Source organism: Talaromyces proteolyticus (genome assembly GCF_021365285.1).
Source record: "Talaromyces proteolyticus strain PMI_201 chromosome Unknown BGW36scaffold_2, whole genome shotgun sequence".
NCBI classification, from domain to species: Eukaryota; Fungi; Ascomycota; class Eurotiomycetes; order Eurotiales; family Trichocomaceae; genus Talaromyces; species Talaromyces proteolyticus.
In genome coordinates this window covers 519338-544448 of record NW_025764278.1, presented here as the reverse complement: position 1 = coordinate 544448, position 25111 = coordinate 519338, and the positions used below count along the sequence as shown (strand labels likewise).

Genomic DNA, 25111 nt, shown 5'->3' with positions numbered 1-25111 from the left:
TTGGCGCCGGCTGGTGGACTAGGCTGCCGGTGAGAGTCTCCAGTCCTTTTCCTTTCTTTGTCCGACCCGCTTGCGCCACGAATCAGCACCCACAGAGACACACTAGCGCAGAGTCTCTGGCCCGCTAGTGCCGGCCTCAGGCTTCTAGCGTCCTTCGATGGTCGTTCCATGCAGCCAAGTACAGCGTGCGCCCACCCCTCCAGTCGCTGTCGCTGTCTGGCGTCATGTCTCTCTCTGTCTCTCATGTGCTGCGCTGTTTCTCTTCTCTCCTATAAACGGCGCTGCATTCCTCCTCTGCCGACCCCGGATCCCCAGACACTTAATTGCTGCCCTCTCCGCTCCAAGCATATCTAGTCTTCTCTCCTTGTTTTTACCCTCCCCTCACTTCTCTCTCTTATCTGCCTCGCCTTCTAGCAATTCCATTCTCTACACACCCACACCCTCACCCACATCCATACCAACATGGTAAGTAGTTCCAGTGTCCTGCGCAAACACAGCCAACAGTGCCTAGGAATCCATCTTCTTCGAATACAGCCAGCCCATGGAGCCCTCGTTCTCCAACGCCAGCTCCGAGTCGGCCCAGATGTCTTTCGTCGGAGGTCGCTATGCCCAGCCATCTGATGTCGACGTCTACCCCTCCGTTTTCGACTTCAACTACCTGCACTCGACATACCCCTCTCCAGCCTCCAGCTTCAACACTTCCTACTGCCCGTCACCATACCAGGGTTTCGAGGCCGCGCTCCCGCTCGAGATCCCCGCTGGATTGGGCATGCAAGCCTACATGGACACAAGCGGCCTGGGAATCAGCGAGCCTCTGCCGTCGGCCGGTTACACTGGCACTCGCCCCATAATGATCCCGCGCTCGAATCAGGCTCAGAACTACTACGATTCAATGTCCTTTTCCTCGTCGCCCTACACCTACTCACCTCTCGCCCAGTCACCCATCGCTGTTACATCCACTCCGGCACCTGCCCAGGTGACGCGCAAAACCAAACGCAGCCAATCTGAGAAGTTCGTACAGTCATCTTTACATGAGAATACAGCTAATAGTGAATAGGTTGGCTCGAAACTTCACCTGCGAGGACTGTGGTAGCTCGTTTACCCGCTTTGCAGATGTGAGACGCCACCGGAGCAGCGTCCACAATCCGGTGCTGAGAGATTGCCCAGAAGAAGGCTGCTCTCGGAAGGGAAGCATGGGATTTCCGCGCATGGATCACATGGTCGAGCATCTCCGGTCCTATCACCATCATAACATCCCAAAACGCCCCTTCAACCCGTCGAAGCGCGCGGGCACCAAACGCAAGGCTGGCTCGATGCTTGACAATGCCCTTGCCATGCGGTAAGCTGGTGCATTGCTCCTCTCTGACGTGTTACGAGTTACGATTTAATGTTATTGGGCGGCATTTTCATATACCCTTCCCAATTCTCGCATACCCTTTGTAGACCGGTTTTTAACTTTTTTTCTTTTCACCTTTCAGTTGATTCTTTTGGGAAGACAGTACAGTTTAGAGTTTTCATTACATGATACACGATTTATGACATGTTTTACCTACAACGACAGTCAGGTTACAGTGAGGCATCCAGCTATTCTTTTGCTATTCTTTCGCTTTCTTTTCTTTTCTTTTCACTTCTTGTTGTTATTTATCTCTTTTTGTTGATCTTGAGTCATTTCGCATGGCAGTGTTGTTATCTTCAGACTTGTATTCATTTCTACGTTTAATTGCTAGGTAAAGAATAGCATATACAATACACAATATCACTTGTATTTCACTATACAGTATACACATGTTAAGTTCTACCCGTAATTGGCTGCATGCCAGAACCAACCTCGGCATAACCGTCGGGACACGCCACGCACAACAGCGTTTCAAGATCACAACACCAGTTGACGTAGACCAGCAGTATTTGCTGTCCACGACTTGGCTTGATGTTCCGCTCACCCGGGTTCCCTCTCAACCTGATCTTCGCTTATTTCTTCTACAAACATATCTCGGTGAGCCTGTCATCGCGAATAGAGTTCCAAAGTGAGGCTCTGATGACTCCTTGAACCGGCCGGCAAGTACTGGATATAGCCGGCTGTTTCGAACCAGCTCTATCTTGCATATCGATCGCTACGGTGTTATTTTGTTATTTTGTTATTTTATTCTATTATCTTATTTCATTATTCCTTTCTGCCTGCTGAATTGACAAATGGGAATTCGTCGCGCGCTTCCGTAGCGCAAAGTAAAATATAGTGTCTGCTCAGCCTGGTCAGCCGATACTTGCGTCAATCTTGCTTCGAGCCAACCTTATGTGCCTTGCCAGCCCGGGCTGAGGTCGTCAACGTGTCTGTGCACATTCATTGATGTATGCAGCGTGTGATAGCTTGTTGTTGAGTTCCTAGAGCTTAATTCGATGGTGGTAGCCATATATAAGCTACATAGCTGAGGCGGTTTACACATGGTGCATGCATCTTGCATCTAGATATCGCATCGATTACGAGTGCTACATTCTGCCTACCGTTTAATAAACTGCCACTTTTCGTACTTGTATCCATTCTTGTATATGTAACCCATGATCCATGATCCTGTCCTTGTCCTCGGCAAGATCCTAGCCCTGCGACGAGACAGTGCAGATGCGGGGACGATAAGGGATAAGGTTTCTGGGACAATGGGTTAATCTACGTACGTATTCCTATTATCATCTGGAGTAGACATACTACTGCACTACATAACGTATCGGAGTCTGCCGATACCCAACACAGCCAATAACATCGCCCATCACAGCGATCGCGGCGTCAGCTCCAGTCCTCCCGGCTCATCGGCCAGGCACTGTGCTCTGCATTGCCGCGATCGTTGGAGCGATGGAGCAATGGCATTTTCGTGGCTGGTCATGTGCCAACGGCGCTGGACATGATGTGCGAATTGGTGGATTATTAATTATGGGTTCTTGTTTCCAGTCCTATGGGATATCCCCAGCCAGCGATCAGCGCACGTCATCGGGTAGATGTACTTCTTGTTAGTAGGGACGGTTAGTGTCGGCAAGCCTCTGTGGTTATGCTGGACTACGTGGTTATCTGGTATCCAGAATGCGGAAACGCGACTTGCGATTCGGTTCTCATTTATCAGACTACGTGAATGAAAGTAAGGATGTTCGTGTAGGCGAGGTCCGATGGGCGTACTATACACGGGTAGACGGTCATTGATGTGGTGATCATCATCGATGCCGTGTTTGCCCGGGAATTGTTGGTAGAGTGCCTGGTTTGGTGATTTGGAATAAATGTGAGGCTCTATCGTGTAGACCAGTTGTGTTGTACGAGGGTTGTTTAATCTGGATGATGATTATGATGGAGATCTGCTATGAAAACTTCTTCCCTGGACTCGGTGCCAATCCCGTATCGACAGACACCTGCTGAGCCTCCTCTGGTTTGATATTGAATTTGTCCAACTTGTCCAACGACAACTGCAAGAAATCATGTTTATTTGTCCACGCAACCTGGCTCTGCGCAAATCCCTCGCTCTTCTCTGGTGCCGGCGGAGGGTCGGTGATCTTCGTGACTAAATATGCAGTCGATGCCTGCGCGATGCCGTACATGAGCACGCCGATAAAAGGGGTTTTGAGTACGACGGTAAACGCGAATGCAAACCCAAACAAGACGCCCTCGCGGTCCCGAAACCATTTCCGTTTTTGGTCCTTGTCGAATTTGATACGAGAGAAGTATGGATCGAGCTGGGGAAGAGTTTAGCGTGATGAACCTTTGAAAAATTGGTTACTTACCAGTTCGCGCATCAGACTTCGTGAGGCATAGTAGGTGTGTAGGAATAACACAATGTAGCGTTTTGGAAGGATGATCCCGGAGCCAAAAATGACCGCTGCTGGAACCGTCCCAATGGATTTTTTGACAGTATAGAAACTTGCGGCGGGCATCACGAATCGTCCGACTACAGGAAGTAGCGATAAAGCGTAGATGCCAACCCACATGCCAACCTTCCGCGCATATCGTCGAAAGAAGGCTAGCAGGGCCTCTGTGGTTGGCTTCTTTGATTTCGAACCCGAACCACGCTTTGTTGGGTAACTGGCAAGATTCTGGTAGTACATTGCACGGAGATGGTGAGGGTTTTCGGTTTCGTGTTTCTCAATATACGTCCTGTCCACCCATTTCAGAGATAGCATGAATCTGAAAATCGTTAGATATGCACGAGACATTGAGAGTCAAGACCCACATATCGTCTAGTGTGGGCGTGATATATCGCATGAGCGTCATTAGTAGGAACGGCACTTGGAGGACTGAGTTGGACAGAAAGTTCAACCCTCCGATGACCTCGTCGTCCCAAGTTGCTCGGTCCAGATCGCTGACCCATGATGCCATCCAAATAAACAATTTGATTATTATGATCTGCTGCCGTTAGGACGAGTTCGGCTGGAATTCAATCTGTATTCGTACTGGTATTTGGACTATCAGTTGAATAACAATTCCTCCCACGACAGCAAGAGCTGCCTGGCGGAAATGCTCATGCTGGAACAACTGCGGATTGCGGAGAGCTCGGAGTGCTGCGGGCGTCAATACAACATTTTCTATCATATAGGGGATTTGGTTAACCTACTGCCCACGACAGTCAGCTGGGCTCCGCGCACGATGGCATTGGGCTCGAAGCTGGACATGTTCTCACAATTATTGGTATTGTTGACAGGGTGTATGTGGTGTAGAGCTTGGGCCTCGGGTGACCTTATCGGCGACGTCAAGCGTAAGCTGACGGCCTGAGGAGTCAGGCCACCGCTGAGCCCCCTCAATCGCGCCAGCAAAAGTAAGTCCGAGAACATTATTGTTATCATCATCCTCCGACACTTCTAATCCATTCTCTGCTTTGACCGCTTCTACTGTCACCTACAGCCATGCCGTGTGTAATCTAATAATCCTCCTCATCTCCATCGATGTTGTCATCTCGGTCCGCTCGTTATCCAGCATGTCTGATCCTCCGGCTCCAATCCGACGATCTGCGACCCTGCCCACGAGGTTGATGTCGCAAAGACGCGAATCAAGCGGTTCACCTACGTCTACTGCGCAAGGATCTGACCCAGTCCTTTATTTCAACCCCTCCGCAAAAATCGTCAAGTTCGCTCCTGATGCGCCCCGTGTAGCATCGCAATCCGCTCCATCTATTGACTTTGACTATCCAGTCGACACCATCGAGACTCTCCCATGGCGTTCACCTACTGAACGAACAGTTGCTGTCGGCCGGCTGCGACTAGAGCTAGTCTCCGGCTTAACACCCTTTCTCAAGTGTGGAACAGTCGTGCAGGCGATTCTGAAAAATTCGCAATGCTGGTGTGTTGACCGCAGTTCGACATTCGTCCTGCGCATTCGTTCATTGACCTACTACCGAATCGAGCTTCCGAATCAGACACCAGAAGAGGTGAGGTTGGTTGAGGAATTCAAAAACGCACTGCCGAAGGTGCTTCGGTATGAAGTCACCCCGTGCCCATTCGAGCGTGGCTTTAGTGTGCCGTTGCCTGTTGAAGCTCGCACGCCGAAGAAGAAGAAGGCTTGGCGGCCGAAAGATCGAAGAGACAGTGCTCCGGTGATTTTAGGTGTTAAGAATAATGGATGGCTTGAAGCGAATAATGCTGCGGACACACAGCGACCGCGTAGCGCGGGGACATCTGATGGTGAAGCAACGGATGACAGTGCTTCGACTACAACAAACAGTGCACTACAGGCGGAAGCTTCGGGCGAAGAGGTGCAGGAACCTGCTTCATCCTACTTGAGCGACGAAACACCAGGTTTTATCAAGCGGTCTGTGACAGAGCCGCAATCGGTCCACAATATCCTCGCGAGGTTTCAGCCAATTCCAGAATCGGACAGTGAAGACGACGACAGGCTGTCTTCGAGTGCCGACTCTTTCCACTCTTTCTTGCCGTCAAGCTTTGAATCATCTGCATCTCCATCTTTCACAAGCCAACCAGAATCACCTCTTGATACTAGCTTCCAGGATTTATCCATCGCGCGTCAACGTCCTCATGGCCATAATAGAGACATATCTGATGTCACTATCACTGCAGGAGTTTTGTCTTCAGCAGCTCAGACTACCCCGCGATTGCACCAACTTGTGCTTGACGAGCAAGAAAATGTGAAGTCTTCAGCGAACTCTATTCCCTCCTCTGCCACCCGCTCTCAACACAGCTTTTCTAAAACGTCTGCTTTTGCCACAGGCACAGAGTCAGTTTTTATTAATTCCACCTCAGATGAGAGATCTACACTAAAGTCCCGCTCTCCTCGGTCATCTACACAGCGTGCTCTCTCCCCCATGCCCCCTCCCTCGACACTGGCGCAAACGTCAGAATATTCCGAAACCGATATCACCACATCTCTGTTCCATAAGACATGTGCATTAGTACTTGTTCCACCACTTCAATTATTACTACTTTTAATCCACATCGCAGCACGTATTGCCGCCGGCCACACTGTGCAGACAGCCCTCTTGGATACTACACACGGGGCGGATGAGGATGATGACGATTTCGAAATGCCCAAGACTCCCGGCAACTTTCGACAGTCAATCATCTTCGACGACCCTTCTGATTCATTATCTGATCTTGATTAACGGCCGATACTTTTTTGTTCACATCACTTGGACTGTATTATTTGTCTAATACCTTCTTTCGTTCACTTCTGCGAAGGCTGGCCTTGATTGCGATACGCATTTGTAATCATTAATTGCGACTCATGTATTTCTCGTCATGACTTTTCTTTCCATTAGCGTGCATCTCCCGAGCCCATCCATGTCTGTATTACTTCAAGCGTTGCTACAGGATTGTGTCTCTTACCAATGTGAAATACTTTATGTATATGGTTTATATCCGAAGTAATATACTGTTCTTACACTAGTAGAATCAATATTTCCATGCCACAATAATCCGAATTCACATGACATCGATTTGACAAGTCTCGACTCGATGAAAAATCTACAAACACCCGCAAAACGCCAGATCCATGCAATACCCCATTCCAACATCATTGACCCCAGCACCCCTCTCAAGCCTTGGTAGCCTTCGTCTTCGCCTTCCCTTTCTTCTTCGCACTCCGATCCCTCTTCTTCATCCCCACCATGCCCGCCTTACAGACATCCGCATATTTCACAAAAAAAGACTCCAAATCCACCGGCGCCACGATTGTCGATAATTTCACCTTTGGCCCGCTTTCCGTCCTCTTTTTCACCCCCGGTTTGTTGCCGTCTGGTCTGCTTTTATCGGCGTTCTGCGTCCGCCCGTCTGTGGCTCGTACGAGAATCGAGCCTGGCGCGATTGTTGGGTCGGTGTCGTCTGGCGAGAGCCGCTTTTGGATGAGGTACACGCTTCCTCGCGATTTCTGTGAGGTGGTTGAGAGGAGGGACGTGAGAGACGTGAAAAACTGATGTTCTTGTTAGGAAAGGGGATGACTAGGGGGTTGAATATTCGTGCCTCTTCGTTGCTCATGTGCGCTGTCATTTTTTCCAGTCCTCCGTGCGGGGAGGAGGGATGGTGGTGCGGACTGGTGTGTTGCTTGGGATTGCCTCGGGGATAGGAGTTGGAGAATGATAGAAGGTAAAGTCCAATAAAGAATTTAGAGGAGTTGTATCTGCATAAATTGTGACTGGACGTAGCGCATCAGTCAGCCTGGCTTGTCAAGCAAGAGGGTACGTTGATCGGTGCAGTGGGGAGAGAAAGTGCGGAAGCTTGGACCGTCGTTAGCTCCGCCTGTCCTCCGCAAAAGTTCAGTGTTCCCGCGTAAGAAAAAATAGGTAGCAAGTGCGACAGTCTACAGACAGATTAAAATGCCACGTCCACGGCATCTCACGACTGGACTACCGCGCCAGCTACGAGAAGAATTGGGGATAAGAGATCGGTACGGCGAGAAGAAGAGAAACCAGCCCGGACCTCCAGTGTCGCGCAAAGAGCGACGAAAAGAAGAGAGAAAGGGAAAGAGGCATCCGAATCAACACCAACAAGCGAAAAGACATTCTCAGTACGACGATGACGATGATGAAGAAGACGAGGAAAGTGTCGACGAAGGTATCAGCTCCGAAGAGGAGATTAGCGAGCCTGTGACCAAGACGAAAAAGACGGCTGTCGATGACCATAACGGGTCGAAGTCGGAGCGCAAGATATCGAAAGGTGTCCGCGAGAGGCTTGAGCAGGACGATAAAGAGATTGAAGCGTTGGAGAAGCGACTTGGTATCAAAGGACGGAAAAATCTCCCCAAGGCGTTCGAGGAAGATGGTCTTGCGGATATTCTCGGCGATCTTGCTGAGGATTCGGAATTAGAGGATAGCAGGAAACGAAAGCGGGAAGGGAATGAGTGGCTACAGAGGAAGAGGAGGAAGGCTCAAGGGTTGGATTCAGAAGATGAGGATGGTGGTGGAAGTGAGGATTTGCATGACCTAGACGAGGGTTCGGATATTTTGGATGAGGATGAGACGGACGAGTCTGATGACGATGTCGATGGTGGAGGAAGCGAAGTTAACTTCTCAGGGTTTGACGATGAAGTGGACGAAGATGAAGAAGAGTTGTCGAATGAAGCCACACAAAAGAAAGTACGAGAAAATCCCTACGTGGCTCCGGTCACGGCGACGCCTGCGACAAAATACATCCCCCCTTCGCTGCGCGCAAGAGCTGCAGGTAGCTCTGACGATGATGTTCGTCTACGCCGACAAGCCCAAGGGCTACTGAACAAGTTGTCCGAGGCGAATCTCGTCTCTATTCTCAACGATGCCGAGAAGCTCTATCGAGAGAATCCTCGCCAGAGTGTCACTTCGACATTCGTAACTCTGCTCCTAAATCTCGTCACAGATCGGGCACTACTACAGGACACATTCATCATCCTCCATGCAGGTTTCATTGCTGCGTTGTACAAGGTTGTTGGAATGGATTTTGGTGCGCTGATAATCCAGAATTTGGTCGAGACATTCGACAAGTCTGCAGACGAGAGAGGTCCATTTTTGGGAAAAGAGCATCTCAATTTGATGTCCCTGCTGTCTCAGCTATACAATTTCCACGTCATTGGAAGCAATCTGGTTTTTGACTATATTCGACTTTTCTTGCAAGAAATAACAGAGACGAATACTGAATTGCTGTTAAAAATAATAAGAGGTAATTTTCGTATTCTGTCTACATTTATTTGCATATACTGATCTAGACACAGGCTCCGGTCCTCAATTGCGTCAAGACGATCCATCGGCTCTCAAAGACATCGTCCTCCTGATTCAACCCGCTGTAGCCAAGGCAGAAGAATCATCTTTGTCGGTCCGCACCAAGTTCATGATCGAAACAATCACCGATCTCAAAAACAACCGCATGAAGACCGGCGTTGCGGCGTCGACAATCACATCCGAGCACATAACCAAAATGCGCAAAATCCTAGGCTCATTAAACAACCGCGGAATCCGCGCCACGGAACCCATGCGCATCTCAAGGGCCGACATCCAGAATTCAGCAAAGAAAGGGAAATGGTGGCTTATAGGTGCTAGTTGGAAGGAAGAAGATCCGTTAGAAGCTGCACGAAGAGAACTTTCTACTTCAACTGGCGCTGGCACACAGATACAGGCAGACAACGACAGCGATGGAGAGCCAGATCTAGTCAATATCGCCAAAGCGCACCGTATGAACACTGACGTTCGCCGCTCGATCTTCGTGGCTATCATGTCCGCGACGGACTATCGGGACGCGCACGTGCGGCTGTTGAAATTGCATTTGAAACGCAATCAGGAATATGAAATCCCTCGCGTCCTCGTTCACTGTGCCATGGAGGAAGAAGCATATAACCCATACTACACACTTATTGCCCGCCGAATGTGCGGTGAAATGGGGCGACGAATCAAAATGTCCTTTATGTTCACGCTATGGGACGTTTTCAAACGTATAGGAGAGAAGGGCGATTTCGATGAGGACGACGAGGACGAATTCAACGGCTTTGACGACGACGACAACGAGGCGAAACTGAACATGAAAGCAATCGTCAATCTCGCCAAAATGTTTGGCGGTCTAGTTTCTGATAACTCCCTAACACTGGCGGTCTTGAAGAACCTCAACTTTGCCTATCTCCAACCGAAGACTAGTACTTTTGTCGAAATACTCATCATTACTGTGATTCAACAATTCCAAGCAAAAAAGACGTCGTCGGCAAGCAATAAGAAAAACACATGGGATGAAAGCCAAAGGGATGGGAAAGCACTTGCTCGCATCTTCCTACAGACACATGATGTAGCGCCACATATAGTCAAGGGACTGATATACTTTGTGCGCAAAGTTGTGGCAAAGTCGGATATTGTGAGTTCCTCCAAAGAAATGAACCTTGTAAAATGGGGGTGTGGTGTTGCAGTTGATGCTTTGAAGGGAGTACAATTGGATGGCTAGGCTAGATTTTTACGTTGTATATTGATGAATCTTACATATCCCAGCGAAAATTATTGATAAAATGGGTGCATATCAAATATATATCCACAGATATTTTATATTGTTTTCATAAGAGATGACCGGAATGTGGCTTCGAGTTAGTTCGTAATATATCTAGGTTTCAATATTGTGATGAATTTCATAATTTCATAATCAGGACCGCATAAGCAAATCCCATTCGGCAGCAACCTGCCATTTCTTCACATTTCCCGATATTTCTGAAGAACCTTTATCCATCTCGTCGCTATCATCGTCACTCAATTCCGGTGATTGGGAAGATGCAATCACCTTGCGCGTTAGTTCCTTATATTCATTCTTCATATTCAACTCAACTTCCCACATTAAACCAAGCTGAATGCCGATTAGTTCGCCGGTTGAGAGCACTGTTCTCGATGGGGAGATAGGCCATGTATCCGGAGCATTGTGTTGTATATGAGCGGGTTGAGTGTTAGCACGACTGGATGTTGGTTCTCCTAGTAGTAGTATGTCTCGCTCGATATCTGTTTTGGTTATTGTATGATGTGCACCCTGATCATTTGTTTCAATAACCACCTGCGTAGCATGTACCATAATGACGGGCCCCGATGAATTCAAATATCCGTTTTGGCAGGAATCCACTCTGGCGGTGAACGAGTATCGGCTCGGGTCGGCAAGATAATGGGACCGATTCCCTTGCTCACGTTTCATTCCAAGTTCTAGAATCCAATTTCGAACCTGTTCTGCCATACCACCGGGGAGATACGTCGCAGTGGCTGAGGATTTCGCTCGTCCCCGTCGAGTTAAAGTATGGGTGGATGTAGGAGAGAAAGGTGCCGGTGGCGGGCTATCAGCGTTAGTTCCCTGTTCACGGCCTGGGGATGGAGATCGAGGTAAGACAAAAGCTGGTCTTTTCTTTGTATTTTGTAAATTTGAATCAGTGCGGGTCGGTGGTGTCGAAGGCGAGTTCGCCAATGGAGTGTAGTTCGAAGATACAACATAACGCGGAGGACCTCGAAATGCAGGTGTTTGGCTAGCAGTGATAGAATTGTGTTCGAATGCCCCAATACTGGGTGTTTCTGGCTCGAGAATATACTTACGTCGCGATGGGGCTGGTGTCTCCGTAGGCGGGCGTCGTTTAAGCGGTCCATGATGTGGAAATGGAGATGCTAGCGTATATCGAACTCTTCCTTGTTCTGGAGATGGGGGCGAGTTCTCTGAAGAGGAAGATATAGTATTCTGAGACTGGGATTCTCCGGGAAACCCTTCATCTGTGAGGTCTACCGGTTCTGGACGAGAAATTCGGCGTCTCTTGTTCGGATCCGGCGGGGCAAAGAGATCTTCGAAAGGCGAATTTTCATCGCGTTGTCTCTCATCCGACACGTCATTTTCTTCTTCTATGCTTTTTTGTGCAAGATCATGGTCTTTTATATTTCGTTCTGTAGTACCGTCAACCGCGTTGCTTCTTTGAAGCGGTGTAGGCGTGGCAAATGGCACTCGCGAGGAATCGTCGCGAGATGCGCGTCCGAAAGGCCCTAACGCTGCTCTTTGCCGGAATCTTTCAATTCCATCTTTGGGGGGTTGGACTGATCGTTGATTCTGATTCTGAGGTATAAGAAATCGAGGCGCCGATGCGAATTGATTGCGGTAGTTATTGCTATCATTATTGCGGGCAGGCGTATTCAATGTAAATGTCGGGCCTCGTGGGGCTTTTCGAGAAGGAGTTTTTCCGTCACGGATCCGATTGGGCATGCGAGCGAGTGACTGTGTCTGGCTATCCAGATCATCTGAAAACCATGGCTTTGCTTTGCGATTCAATAAATGTCTCTGAGTGAGGACGTCAATTGAAAGTTGGCGAAACGGTCGTGGGGGGATGCGATCTGTTTTCCGCCCTTTACTGCAGGCAGAATTTTCCACCGCCTGTAACCCGGAGGTATGACATCATTGCATCTGCCTGCTCATTACCTTCATGTATCAATTGTTAAGCTTAGAAAATATCTAAATCTATCAAGTGTAAGTTGCAGCTGACGGTAGGGAAGTATTAGATGAAAAATAATGGAATCAATTAATTAAATTACAGGGCAAATAAATAAAGTATGATGTCCTGCCAAATCAAGGCTGGTCTGAGCTATTATATACTGAAAATAACAAGTCGCTAATCATATATCTGGCCTCCCTGGAAAGGCCGCTTATCCCAGTACGGAGGACTGCTCTTATTATAATATGGGCCATCTCTGCATTGAGGATTTTCTCGATCCTCAACTGTACCAGCAGGCCATATCGGAATAAAACATGCTTCGTCATTGTCACATTTTTGGGGACATTCATTCCAGGTTGTCCATGACAGGTAATCAATTAGGTTTTGGATAGACAAGACAACATCATCGTACTTCACAATATCTAGAGCAGAGCGTAAGGTGCTGCAGATTGTGCTTGACACATCGTTTACTGCAGCGCTGGCAATAGTCGAGCTAGGCTGGTTGGGTGTCTGAAAATACCCTGTGCAGCGATTGATTTCCGCGCGGGAGTCTCGGTTGTCAAAGTCAATAAAAGGTAGCAAAACTCGCTCAATCTCAAGTTGAAGAGCATCCACAGTATCTAGTTTTCCTGACACGAAATATTTCAAGTCATCCGAGTACCGGGTGACAATCATGTCCGTGACATGTTGCCAATTATACGATGTTTGGCTGGGATCTGTACTCATCACAAGGTCAGACAAATCTTGCTTAATCGGCTCCAGCAAGTTCAGTGATATATTTGTGAGGCGCGGAAGTCCTGATGACTGGTTGAACAGATCCAATTCAGGATAGCCATACGCAGTAACAAACTGATCATAGTTCAAGCGCACACGGTCGCCCCCGATGCCACTATATCGCTTAGCGATGACTTTGTATAACCGCCACATCTCATCTATTACTGGTTTGCGGGCAGATCCATCATCGGAATATGGCTTCCCTCGAACCATATTGACAAGATGCAGATCATGGGCGAAGTCGCAGAGAATGATTTCGAAGCCGGTCTCCATCCGTATCAAGCCATCTATACGGCCATCCCAATCCTCGCTAAAGAGTTTACAGGCCATCATTGCTCTGCTGATATCATCGTGAGAATCCTCAATTGTGTCGTTGAACAAAATCCGATCCTGGCTGTCCAGAGTACCCATTTCTGATTTTCCGGCAGAGATACCATCGATATAGAGAAGTCGGAGATCTTTGCTCGCTGCGTATGTGTGCAGCCACCCTCTTTCAGCTCTTTCCTGTTTGAGAGGAGCCTGGTTGGAGTGGAGTGATCCTTTGGCTCGTATCTCATACGACGGGCTTTTATGATGCCCCATCCATTTGTTGACGAACCACAAAGCATGCTCGGGCTCAAATGCGAGCCATTCAAATGACGTAACTGGTTGGTTAGAATGGGACCCGTGGTAAAGCATTGTATGCTGTGGAACAGTCGCAAGGAAGAAAGACATGCCGTTGTGGTTCCATGATGAACCCCATTGTCTCATGGAAGAGTGAATGGCATTAAAAATGTGATTGGCATTTCCGACAGCCGCGGTGGTTGTCATATATAAGCCTGCGATGACAAGAATGCTGAAAAGCAGCATGATGCCCACTCTGATAAGGCATGTTGGTGCGACATTATTGACGATGCGTACGTGCCAAACAAGCATAAGCTAGTGGCTTGGCGCTACGGGCCGGAGTGGAGCCAGCCCACCGCGGATCTCAATGTGATGCTGGTTTCGCTCCTTCGAGGAAGAGAATGGCGGCACGGTATAGTTATTGTGAGGGCGTATACTAGTAAAACTGAATGGGAATAAACAGTACTGCATATAAGTCATAGACACATGTAGAATCGCTTAGAATTGCCGGTTGGGCTGGCAGCACGTGGCAGGTGAGGTATTTGCGATATCCTAGCCGCGGGTGACGTCAGCGGTGATAGGGCGGGCTAGCGTCTGGCTGGCGCTGTACAGAGTATATCATCTCGGCATCTGCACTCTCTAGTCTTTGCTTTCGTGTTAGACGCTTAGTACATCAGAATTAGTATCCGATCATTCCTACCATCGCTTGCCAGAACCACCAGCTTAATCCCATAATGCCAACGACAAACCCATTCTCCCCATCCCTGCGTATCATCTCGACTCATGACCCTGCCACCGGACGTGCAGTGTTCAGTGATGTCCCCGAGCATCCTCCGACTGGGGAAATGCCTAGTTTCATTGTCGGTAATGAGCCATCACGGAATCTAAGGCTGTATTCAACCAATACGTTTCCTGTCAGCGGGCTGTCCCCATCATCTGATGTCACCAGGGAAGAAGATTCAAATTCCGACCTCAAATTCTATGCTCATGACCTAGACCATCCTTCACCTCCAGATGGGTCTAATAAAAGTCATACTTCATGTAGAATATTTGAATTGGCCCCAGCACACGAGGGACCAATGCATCGAACGATCACTTTTGACTACTGCGTCGTGATAGACGGCGTGATTGAATGGGAGCTTGACTCAGGCGAGAGGAGGATATTGAGAAAGGGCGATGTCGCGATCCAAAGAGGTACCGCACATTCTTGGAAAAATATCACGCCTGCGGAAGAGAATAACGGCTGGGCAAGGGTGTTCTTCGTGATTTTGTCAAGTGAAAAGATCAAGGTGAAAGAAGGGAGAGAGCTGGGTCATGGGTTTAATTTACCGAGCCTGAGAGATTCAGCAAAGAGTCCCTATTGATTGGGATACTATCACCGATAGTCTCGCATCGCGTTTTTCATTCTGCACTATATTGATGCTTGTCAATTGTTACACATGTTTCGATTTCGGTAATAAGTTGGGTTAGCGAATTGATTGATTTGATGTCCTTTGGAGAATTGGAAGATTGACCATCTCGAGTCAGTAGAAAGCTCGTCCATTCAGCATCTTTTGCGCCGATACAATCTTTCTGTAGATCATCGCCTGTGTGTATACGTGTCCATGTAAAATCGTTGTCAGAGGTAGTCGCCGCAGCTAAGAAATGCTTGGCTTGTCTTGCTGCAATGTCATATATCAAACGATGTGGTTTTTCTTGGCCAGCTTCATAGCTGGTTACAACCATATCGATATCATTTTCTGCCGAATAAGGATGCTTTGCATTTGTGTCACTTTGCTCGAAACCTGGCAGCTCCATGCTCGACCGATCCCTATCAGCACGCGTATTGCCTATCGACAAGCCCAGCGATTTCAAGACAGCCGGCACACGGTCGTCGGAATTCGAAATGACTCCGGTAACAATATAATCAAATACATTGTTTGCTGCTTTAAAGCTTTGAAGTCCCCTGAAAAACGGCTCCACATCGTCGTACAATGCGTAACCCTCTTTGCTAGCAAAGACCTCAAGTAATTTCTCAATCATCCCGTTAGGAAGGTCCGTATTTTCATTTAACACCGCGGAAAAGGTGTCTTTCAGCAAATCGCTCCACCATTGTCGGGGACCTCCATATTGTCCACGAAGAACTTCATCACGACCATAATTCGGATGAGCTTTGCTCTGCGCTTTGAACGCAGTTCTAAAAGCACTTTCCAATCGTGTACTTGTCAGCTTGGATTCAGGCAGCCCAAAGGAACGGCCAACCGATGCATATAGCTCCGAGACTGGTCGGCGAGGGTGGAAAAGAGTTGAGAAGGCATCGAATGTGAGCAGGAGTGCGCGTCCGGTCACTGCATGTTTCTGAAATGAGTGAGTGGACATGCGCGCGACACTGTGCAATAGGGGGTTCATTGGAGTAGATGTTGAAATAATAATGACAACAGAGATGCAGCAGAAACGTGACCTGAGAAACAAACACCTGCAAAATTTTAGGCCGATCTTTAGCGCGCACTTTGCTCCTTTCTCCTTCCATATTTAGCTAGTCTCAGGGTCTCCGAATGTTTGCATTCAACATGATTGGCTGTTCCCCGAGGCAAATACGGCAAAAAACCAAGCAATGTCGCTGCGATGCAAACAAATCATACAACACAAACTAACACTTCATACAACCAACACGGGATCTTTGGGTGACTATAAGAGCATGCTGTGGCCTGTATTCAAATACTATGCAGATAGAGAACATCATCAATTACAGACGTCTATCAAGAATAGAAAAGTGTCAATTTAATCCCCTGATACTTCTATCCATATCATCTTGACCCAACATCGCAAATAGTACTAAGCATAACATTTTCGACTATCAAGATAATGGCGACGCTAGTGCCTGGAGCGAATTTCGGAAAGGAGTTCACCAACTTCAACATCCTGCAGGCTACCTATAAAATTGTGGATGGCCATGAAATCCGTGCCGATTTGTTGATTCCAAAATCCCTCTCAAAAGACAAAGCGCCAGTCATTGCTCGGTTTCACGGGGGAGGACTGGTGGGCTATCTCACGACTTGCGTCAGAATGTAACGCTAACGACGATTGCTATAGGTCCGAGGAGACTCCATCTATGCAGCCTGGTTTCCTTTATGGGTTCTTGAACTGGCGGAAGAACACAGCGCTGTCATAGTCTCTGCAAACTACCGCTTTCTCCCCGAAGTGACCGGTCTTGATGTATTGGATGATGTTGACGACTTCTGGACTTGGTTACACTCCGAAGACCTCACAAAGATCCTCAAACAACAAGAACATCCCATAAGCCTTGATCTAGACCGGATTCTCACTGCTGGCGACTCAGCAGGTGGGTTGCTTAGTGTTTATCTCACTCTGTCCCAACCCGATAATATTCGCGCTGGAACTGCTGCCTATCCTGCACTTCATTGGGATAATCCACCTTTATTACCTTCAACGATAAGCGCATTTATAAGTCACGTACCAGAGTCCTTCATTGATGAGTATCTCACAAATATCAAGCCTGGACACGTGGAATCCTCTGACCTCGCCCTCCAACGTGTGGACCTATCATCAGCTATTACCGCGAATCAAAGAGGATACGGATTCTATATCCGTGGTTCCGATGCATCGTCCCAGCGCGATCGGTTATACCAGCTTTCTAGACTAGACAAAGCAGACGCCAGGCTTCCGCGCGGTGGATTGGTGATCCTCCACGGCGTAGATGACGACCTTGTGCCGATTGGGGCTAGTGAGAGATTTGTGGATAAGGCGAGAAATATCCTGAAAGACAGACAAGGTGGTGATAGGGTGGTTCTGAGTCAACAACCAGGTGGTCATGGATTCGATGTGAATGCATCGGCGAAGGAACAGTGGCTAGCTGATGCCTTGAAGGTTGCCATAGATACATGGCTCGAATGATAAGGGGTTGAATTTAAGGGAGTACGTCCCTCGTATATGTACAATAGTCAAGTTTATTGTTTATCGAGATAGAAACAGCAACTCAACTCATTTATCAGACATATCATTAGTCGCGAAAATGTTATTAGCTTCTTTGTGGTCGTTATGATGAATGACTGATATTAATTCATCGTCTTATTTTTGAAATCTGTGAATACCTTTCCTTTTCTTCCGCAAATAATATCGATCTATTCTTTGTACTTCTTCATGCAGTCCATAGCGAGGACGGCGTCACTGTGAACAAACCATTGGCGTCTTCAATGACGTTTCCACTCAGACCAAGTAGATTAGCGTCAATATCAGATTGCATCAGAAAGTTTTGCATCATCGGACCTGATAGCGCCATCTCAGCAGTTAGATTATCCGCAGTTGTACTGTAAAGCAAAGCAGGATCTTCGACGGTGTCTAGAGAAGGAAGCAACCCAGCCGAGCCATTAACCCCCTGCTCCTCTTCATGGCCCTCGGAAATTCCACATATCGAAAGGATGTCAGTATTGATATAATTCTCGGCCGTCCGTGGGGCAAATTCTTCTGTTAAACAATGTTTAACGGATCGTAGATTGTCATGAAACTCGGTCGCCGCAAGATTTCCATGCTTGCTCATTGATCCCAGAATTTCAAAAGCCGTTTCAAACGAGGTGTAATCGTTTGTGTTACCTGGAGGAAGGAGAGTTGAAATGAGCAGAACCAGGGCTACTGAAAAGAGGTACTGAGCATAGAAGTAACAAAATATGGGCATGGATCCCTCAATCCACTCATCCGTAATTAACAAATTTGAATGCCTGGCCGCGTGAATGCATGCTTCACTTAATATGAGCAATGGCTGCGAAACTTTTTCGGGACTTTTTCGAGTGGCGGCAACTCCTCGATTGCCACGAAGGCACATGAGGACATATAGAAGAATGGGCCTGGTTGCCAATATCATGCACTGATAATATTAGCATCTATATTAAATTCCCAAAAGTAGTGCAGATTATTACCTGGTTAAATTGAAGATGCAGTGATAGGACATGTTTCGGGGTCGATTGGTCACGCGACAGTCTGATGCTACTGGGCAAACACTGTACCCAATTTTTCAAAGCAATTAGAAGTTGCTGTTCCCTATGTAGAAAGGATGCAGGGTGTTCCTTGCGACTGTAGACCTTGTCGATTACTTGTCCTGTAATTTTGGAAAGTTCAATACTGGCCACAAAATATTCCGGGTCGCTGAATTGGCTGTCCGCAGCAACTTCAGAAGGCATATCAACGTAAATGTCATTGTCTGCGACGGCGAGAGGAAACCCTGTTTTAGAGCCCCACATGCGATCAAAAACGTATATCGCCCACCATATGCGCACTCGATGCTGGCGCTCGACAGGGTTCATGCACTGACGCTCTGGAATGTTGTGGTTAAGACCAATAATGAGAGCCATGCGTAGGGCATTGCCAATCAAAAGAAATCCGGAGTGGCGTCTATTTAGAAAGTACGAATAGAGAGACTGTAAGATTGCGATGAGAACAATTTCTAAACAGAGGCGCCAATTTACGTACCAGTAATAGAAGACACTCGATGTGGGTCAAGTTTGGTCTTTCAGGCAAAATGGGTATCATCATCATAGCTCGTACGTAGTAAGCAGCCCCGGGAACCGCACAGTCGCTATGCGTAGTCGATCGGCCCGAGTAGACTTCCCCAAGAGCGAATATGGCGAGAAACTTGCATCTGACGACGGAATCCTGGAAATTTCGACCTCTATACATTTCTTCCAGCTGATCCAGAGTCGAATCTCGTAGAAATAGATGATATACTCGACCAGCTTGATTGAAGGCAACTTTTACCAGCAACCGTGCTTGTGCCAAAGATGGCCAATCAGTTTCGGCGCCGGAAAGCGCGTGAAGATTAGGCTCCTTGATATACTGCGTACGAGGACAGTGAGGTACGTCGGGGTTTCTTGACAGGAATTGACGTAGCCTTGTGGCAAAAGCTGTGCATGCTGCCTCGCCGATATATATTGGGGGGACAGATGGGTCATATGAATAAAACCACGCCCGATCACCGAGCAGAGGGTTGCGGACATTAGAATCGGGGTCACTGGCTGATACTTCCGGGCCCTGTGGCGAGGTTTCAGAGCTACTGTTTTTGATGTCATGTAGCTGTTCCTTGAGCCATTTATTTTCCATCATGACTTGATCCAGGTAGCTGGGCTAGAAGTCAGCTCTTAATACGCCGTAGATTCATCAGGGCTCACCTCTCGTTGACCTTGACCTGACGGTCCCGGGAGACATAATTGCATTCTTCAGCACATCCAGCCAGGCGGCATTTCTCACATGGTCTTTCACCGGAGCATTTCACCTTATGAGCATGACACCTGTGGCAGCTGATAATTCCTTTAGTCAGCATAAATGAGTGTATGGCATATCCAGGACGCCATACGCAACGGGTTTTTTCTTTGGGCGCTTGTGGGTAAGCGAGCCTTCCGTTTCGGCTTCGCAAGAATACTTTCTAGACGAAGTCGGGGTGATGGGGTCGTCCATCGTGTTCGCCGTGATTGAACTTGTGATGATGATATTACATGTAAATGTTGGCGGGTAGCTAGAGTTTGGCAGGTCATTGCCGAACGGACAACCTAGTCATTACCCTGGACAACTTCGAGTGTTCGAAGTGCGAATCCAAAGCAGTCCACCAAGCTTCACGGTAATCGATCAACTGGGATTTAATCCAGCGATGATGGTGATGCATGATAAAATCCGAGAGAAAAGGTAGACGGCGATTCTCCACATCGGGCGCCTTCCCCAAAGGCGCAGTACCGTCTGCAAATTGCAATTATAATTGCCGATTAAGGTTAGGCTAGACGGAGGTAGAACGCCTCTGTGAGCCAATCAGATGCAATCTGCGTATACTACGACGTTAAGAAGGGTTCGCTCTTATGGATATTGGTCAACTTTTTAAATGTACTAGTAATACATATCCCCATTTTATATAGATTTTTTATTATTGCCACATAGGAATGATTTAGTGCCATATTAGCTTATTAAATTGAAACTTTTCAGGGGTATTCCAGGGTAGGACTATGAAGAGATATTAGAGGGGCAGAAAGTATCTTGAGGCCATTTTGTATTATTAGTATATACATGTATCATCTTTGAATTTATGACGGGTTTACGTACATGTACACCCCCCAACATCGAAGTCGTTACATATATGACGGAGGATCAACTGGTGCAGCCTAGTACCTGACCCATGACTACAAACATCGTAAGTGCTATATAGACAGAGTGACCGGGATATGGATGGCCTTTGGGAACACCCGGCTTTTTCCAGATTATTCATTGCGACTATCTTGATGATACATTCAGCTTCGTAAATCCCCATCGTATTCATGGATACAGTTAGAATGTAGCCGGTGGCATAGACTGATAGCGAGGTAGATGCAGGCTAGGCCCAAGCCGGGATAGTGGAGAGCCTTTCCTGAACGGGACGACTGGCACCGACGTGGTGGGGAGAAAGATTATTCTAAATCCAGCACCGCGTTCTTCCTCCTTTTGGTACTTCTTTCATCCTCCAATGCGCCCGTTTGCGCGCCTCTCTCGTTCCCTGCCACCTCTTTACTCCATCTCTTGCTGTGTTTGAGCATGCGGCAGAACTTTCATATCCTCGCCATCTCCTCGCTTTCGTGCTTCTGAGTCGACCGGCGCGACCAATCTCTAGCTCGCGATCCCTCCTCGCGTCTGTGCTGCGCTAATCATCGAGGTGACAACCTGTATTGGCCAACGAAGACATTTGGTTCGCGCTTTTCAGCGCTCACCAACTGCTATTGCTTCTTTATCCCTTTGCATAACGACATGATCGTCTCCCCATGGTTTTTCTACGCTTGACCGTCAAAGTCCCCCCTCGGGTGTCCCCTGATATCTACCGGCCTAGAAACAGCAACACAGACGGCACAACGACCAATGGCGCCAATGGCAAAACTATTGCCTTCCTCGTGCCTGTTCCGAATCCAGAAGAAATCACATTGGGCGGACTGGCAGGTTTGATACAGGAGAAATGGAAAAAACTTCGGCCAAACGCAAGGTGAGTAAAGTGTCCTGCAAGTGGTGGTTCCTAGATTCTAACCCTTTGATCCAAACCAAAGTTCCTTGGATATTAAGAAAATCCTCGATGAACAGCACCCCGACGAGAATCTTGACGTTGATCTTACTGTCGCAGACGTGTTCGTGCAGCATGGCCGCGCCGCTGCGGATGGGCAAGACCAGCGCGCAACTGTGCTTGTCGTACAAAACCCAGTTATCATAAATACATACACTCGAGAAGACTCTGTCTTTCAGGACTGGACAGGTGCAGCAACCTCGTCCCAGAGCTTGTTCAGGCCAACAACTCACTCCTTTCGGCAACCCTCCAAAATTCATACGATCAAAGAAGATGAGCCATTGTTAGATCATAGCTCAACTCGTACTGATAATGAGTTTCTGCGTGATGGTTCCAACTACTCACACTACGATATACACGAAGCTGATATCCCAATGAACTCCGTGGAAAGAGAAAAGCCTGAAGATGTTCACGAACGCCTAGAATCCCCAAGTTACAACGACGAGTTCGCTACCGATGATCGTGAAGTGCTGGAAAGCTCTCCAAATCTTCCTCGTGATGTCAGCGAGGAATTAGGCGATTCGCCAATTCCAAAAAATGCGCATATGTCGTACCTCGAGCGTATCGAAGAAGAGAACACGAAAGCGTCCAGTGAAGGTCGGGGTGAATCACATGATCCAAAAGTTGAGAAACAAGAGCCTACCGTCAATGGTTCGGAGAATGCGACTCGAATCCAAGAAGCTCCGCAGTCGCACCTTGAAACAGTAACTCATTCTGCCAAGGATGCCTTGCCTAATGGAACGGTGAAAAATACGGCAACGTCAGCGACACCACAAACTGATGCAACTGGCGACATTGACATGGTAGATGCGAATGGTTCTGCGGAAAAGCCTGTCGCTGAAACTACTCACCAAACGCAATCACAAAATCACCTACCCCGTCATGGAGACACCAACCACACTCCGAACTCGGATGATAAAATATCACGAGATACTACTACTACTAAAAGAAAGCGTCGGAGCTTGGACGAACTACCCCCTTCCAAAGAACCGCGGCTTGAGCTTACTACAATACCCTCTACCCCGGCTTCCCGCAAAAAGCAACGCGCCGAGAGTAATGGAATCGTCTCGCAAGACGTGGAACCAACATCCACCATTAGACCGCGGTCTCGTGAGCGGGCCCCATCTTTCTCATCACCTCAAAAGGCTTTTAGATCCTCTATACGAGCTCCAAATCTACCACCGGGCAGTTTGGGTCTAGGAATAACCAGCAGTCCAGGGTCCCGTCTATCAAAGAAAACGCACGATGTATTTGACATTGATAAAAGTGTCAGCAAATCACTGTTTACACAGGATAAGGAACTCGCGTTGAGTCAATCGGTAGCCTCTACCCCATCCAAATTAGGCATAGCAGCTGAGAACTCGACTGCTAACTATCGTTCTGCATTGCGGAAGAAGTCACCTGCTGAACGTAATCATAATCGGCGGTCCATTTCATTTGTTGACGACGAGGTGGTTGAAACTACATCTGCTAGAGAACCCCAGGTGACATTTAAACCGCCGAACATAGAAAGGCGTGTAGCATCTCCTTCCGTCGGCGCCTCTGAAGGATCTCGTTCAACTCCGCACCGGTATACTAGCGTATGGCCCCCCAATGTACCAAGAGAAAGACTTGAAAAGTATATCGAGGAATCGAAATCCACGACCGAAAATGATCCCGAGGCTGTCAAAAACATGGACAGTACCCATATTCAGCAATCTAAACCATCTGTGGCGATTAAAGATGATTCCAAACGGAGCCTTGCCAAATCAACCCAGCGAGGTAGCACTCCTTCAGCCGAACATCCATCAAGTTCAAAGAAGAGTGACAGCACAGGAAAGGCAGCAGGAGAGGCCGCTGGCGACCATCCGAAGAAACCAGCCAAGAAGAAACAGTCGCAGCGCTTGTCCGACTTCGTTAAGGTTGACTATGACTCTAGTTCATCTGATAGCGATGAAAATTCATTGAATCTCAGGAAGAGGAAAATACAAGACTCGTCTTTTGCCGATAACAACATATTGACTCCAGCTGAGAAGGCTCGGAATGGGATTAAGGTGCCTAGTGTTGTGGTTTCGAAATCTGTCCTAGAGAGCCGCGCTCCTATTACAACCGGGAAGAGAAAAACACCGGATTCGTCCATGACTGATGACAATCTCTTGCCTCAAACTGAGAAGGTTCGGAATGGAATCAAGGCGCCTAGTGTTGAAATTTCGAAATCTCTACCAGAGAAGCGTGCTCCAACTACTAAAACAAAGCCCATGGCTAAGCGAACAATTTCGACCATGAAACCAGATTTATCTTCACAGATCAATCGCGCATCAAAGTCACCGCCCCGTGAGCATGTTAAGGGAGTTAAAGCAAGATCAGTCTCCGATGCATCTCAGTCGTCCTTGGCGACAAAGCAGTTGAACTCTGAATTGGAATCGGCCCATCACGAGTCGGCTGTCAAGTCCTCTTTGCCTGTTTCTACGGTTGACCCGGTCGCTGAAAAACCGGCCGGTGATTCTAAGTCCTCGTCTAGCTCATCTTCGAACTCAGACAACGAATCTGGTACCTCTGGGCCTGGGTCTGAGTCTGAATCTGGATCTGAATCGGAATCGGAATCCGATTCTGAGTCTGCGCCTGAACCTGAGTCTGAGCCTGAGTTGAAATCCGATGTTAAGAGCAAGCCTAACGGTGCGCCAGTGGCTAAATCCAAGCTTGAGGCCGAACCCTCTGGAGCGAGATCACAACCCAAATCGAAATCTAATTCCGAGTCCACCTCTAGCTCCGGCTCTGACTCAGAGTCTGAATCGGACAGCGATGGTGGTCTGTTTGCTCACATGAAGGAAGACCAGAACGTGCCGATTCCTAAAAAGCCAGACGTCAGTTTTTCGCAGCCCATCTTCGGCTCCAGCAATGGCTTTACTTCAGTTAATACTGCCAAGCGCCATACTTTTAGTACTCTTAGGGAGGATATGCGCAAAGAACAGGAGGCGCGCAAATCGCAAAATACGACCCCCGATGCCAATCAAACTCCCCGTCGTAGAGACATTTTTGAAATGCCATCTGGCGATGACAGTGACTCGTCAGACTACGATGACGACAGCCATAATGATAATCGGGGCGATATTCTACCTACAGGGAAAGCAAGATCCTTGTCACTTCGTAAGCAGAATCAGCCGGCCCGTCGTTGACCGATTTTTCCAGAGAATATCAACAGGTGTCGATATCAAGAATTGCCCAATTTGTCAGGTGCCTAGTTGAAAAGGGAGTGATTTGGGGGAATTCATTGCACATGTATGATTAATAAATTCTTCTATGTACTTATCCTTTTAATACCCGGCACGATTTCAATG

General features: G+C 47.9%; 12 protein-coding genes across 12 annotated transcripts; 6 read left to right on the top strand and 6 right to left on the bottom strand.

The window, feature by feature from the left end:
- The first annotated feature begins 208 nt into the window (after positions 1–208).
- Positions 209–1780, top strand: BGW36DRAFT_368997 (uncharacterized protein). The gene is made up of 3 exons (XM_046215063.1): positions 209–465; positions 512–1011; positions 1058–1780. The coding sequence occupies exons 1-3, from the start codon at positions 463–465 to the stop codon at positions 1341–1343; spliced, it is 789 nt and encodes a 262-aa protein (XP_046076246.1). The 5' UTR covers positions 209–462; the 3' UTR covers positions 1344–1780.
- A 1556-nt stretch (positions 1781–3336) lies between these two features.
- Positions 3337–4641, bottom strand: BGW36DRAFT_393632 (transmembrane protein UsgS; the record flags this gene model as incomplete). The annotated part of the gene is made up of 5 exons (XM_046217830.1): positions 3337–3708; positions 3757–4156; positions 4203–4375; positions 4424–4530; positions 4584–4641. 5 exons carry the CDS (start codon positions 4639–4641, stop codon positions 3337–3339), a joined length of 1110 nt encoding a protein of 369 aa, XP_046076245.1.
- Positions 4642–4737: 96 nt separating this feature from the next.
- BGW36DRAFT_368990 (inheritance of peroxisomes protein 1-domain-containing protein) lies at positions 4738–6862 on the top strand (the record flags this gene model as incomplete). The annotated part of the gene is made up of 1 exon (XM_046215062.1): positions 4738–6862. A coding segment is annotated over exon 1 (1634 nt), but the record flags the coding sequence as incomplete, so codon positions are not given.
- Positions 6863–7675, bottom strand: BGW36DRAFT_368988 (signal recognition particle, SRP14 subunit; the record flags this gene model as incomplete). The annotated part of the gene is made up of 2 exons (XM_046215061.1): positions 7438–7675; positions 6863–7387 (listed from the first exon to the last, which is right to left on the bottom strand). Coding segments are annotated over exons 1-2 (320 nt in total), but the record flags the coding sequence as incomplete, so codon positions are not given.
- A 115-nt stretch (positions 7676–7790) lies between these two features.
- On the top strand, positions 7791–10368 carry BGW36DRAFT_393629 (uncharacterized protein; the record flags this gene model as incomplete). Its single annotated transcript, XM_046217829.1, has 2 exons — positions 7791–9105; positions 9158–10368. The coding sequence occupies 2 exons, from the start codon at positions 7791–7793 to the stop codon at positions 10366–10368; spliced, it is 2526 nt and encodes an 841-aa protein (XP_046076242.1).
- A 96-nt stretch (positions 10369–10464) lies between these two features.
- Positions 10465–12340, bottom strand: BGW36DRAFT_84129 (uncharacterized protein). Its single transcript, XM_046222633.1, has one exon. The coding sequence runs from the start codon at positions 12133–12135 to the stop codon at positions 10561–10563; it is 1575 nt and encodes a 524-aa protein (XP_046076241.1). The 5' UTR covers positions 12136–12340; the 3' UTR covers positions 10465–10560.
- A 198-nt stretch (positions 12341–12538) lies between these two features.
- Positions 12539–13945, bottom strand: BGW36DRAFT_288166 (uncharacterized protein; the record flags this gene model as incomplete). The annotated part of the gene is made up of 1 exon (XM_046210556.1): positions 12539–13945. The coding sequence occupies one exon, from the start codon at positions 13943–13945 to the stop codon at positions 12539–12541; it is 1407 nt and encodes a 468-aa protein (XP_046076240.1).
- A 527-nt stretch (positions 13946–14472) lies between these two features.
- On the top strand, positions 14473–15102 carry BGW36DRAFT_393628 (uncharacterized protein; the record flags this gene model as incomplete). Its single annotated transcript, XM_046217828.1, has 1 exon — positions 14473–15102. One exon carries the CDS (start codon positions 14473–14475, stop codon positions 15100–15102), a length of 630 nt encoding a protein of 209 aa, XP_046076239.1.
- BGW36DRAFT_393627 (uncharacterized protein) lies at positions 15082–16247 on the bottom strand (the record flags this gene model as incomplete). The annotated part of the gene is made up of 3 exons (XM_046217827.1): positions 15082–15149; positions 15253–16075; positions 16194–16247. 3 exons carry the CDS (start codon positions 16245–16247, stop codon positions 15082–15084), a joined length of 945 nt encoding a protein of 314 aa, XP_046076238.1.
- Positions 16248–16582: 335 nt separating this feature from the next.
- On the top strand, positions 16583–17632 carry BGW36DRAFT_422787 (Alpha/Beta hydrolase protein; the record flags this gene model as incomplete). Its single annotated transcript, XM_046219754.1, has 2 exons — positions 16583–16756; positions 16811–17632. The coding sequence occupies 2 exons, from the start codon at positions 16583–16585 to the stop codon at positions 17630–17632; spliced, it is 996 nt and encodes a 331-aa protein (XP_046076237.1).
- A 244-nt stretch (positions 17633–17876) lies between these two features.
- BGW36DRAFT_289034 (fungal-specific transcription factor) lies at positions 17877–20048 on the bottom strand (the record flags this gene model as incomplete). Its single annotated transcript, XM_046210628.1, has 4 exons — positions 17877–18599; positions 18652–19149; positions 19202–19847; positions 19897–20048. The coding sequence occupies 4 exons, from the start codon at positions 20046–20048 to the stop codon at positions 17877–17879; spliced, it is 2019 nt and encodes a 672-aa protein (XP_046076236.1).
- Positions 20049–21418: 1370 nt separating this feature from the next.
- Positions 21419–25102, top strand: BGW36DRAFT_84046 (uncharacterized protein). Its single transcript, XM_046222632.1, has 2 exons — positions 21419–21719; positions 21781–25102. The coding sequence occupies exons 1-2, from the start codon at positions 21505–21507 to the stop codon at positions 24947–24949; spliced, it is 3384 nt and encodes a 1127-aa protein (XP_046076235.1). The 5' UTR covers positions 21419–21504; the 3' UTR covers positions 24950–25102.
- Positions 25103–25111: the final 9 nt, after the last annotated feature.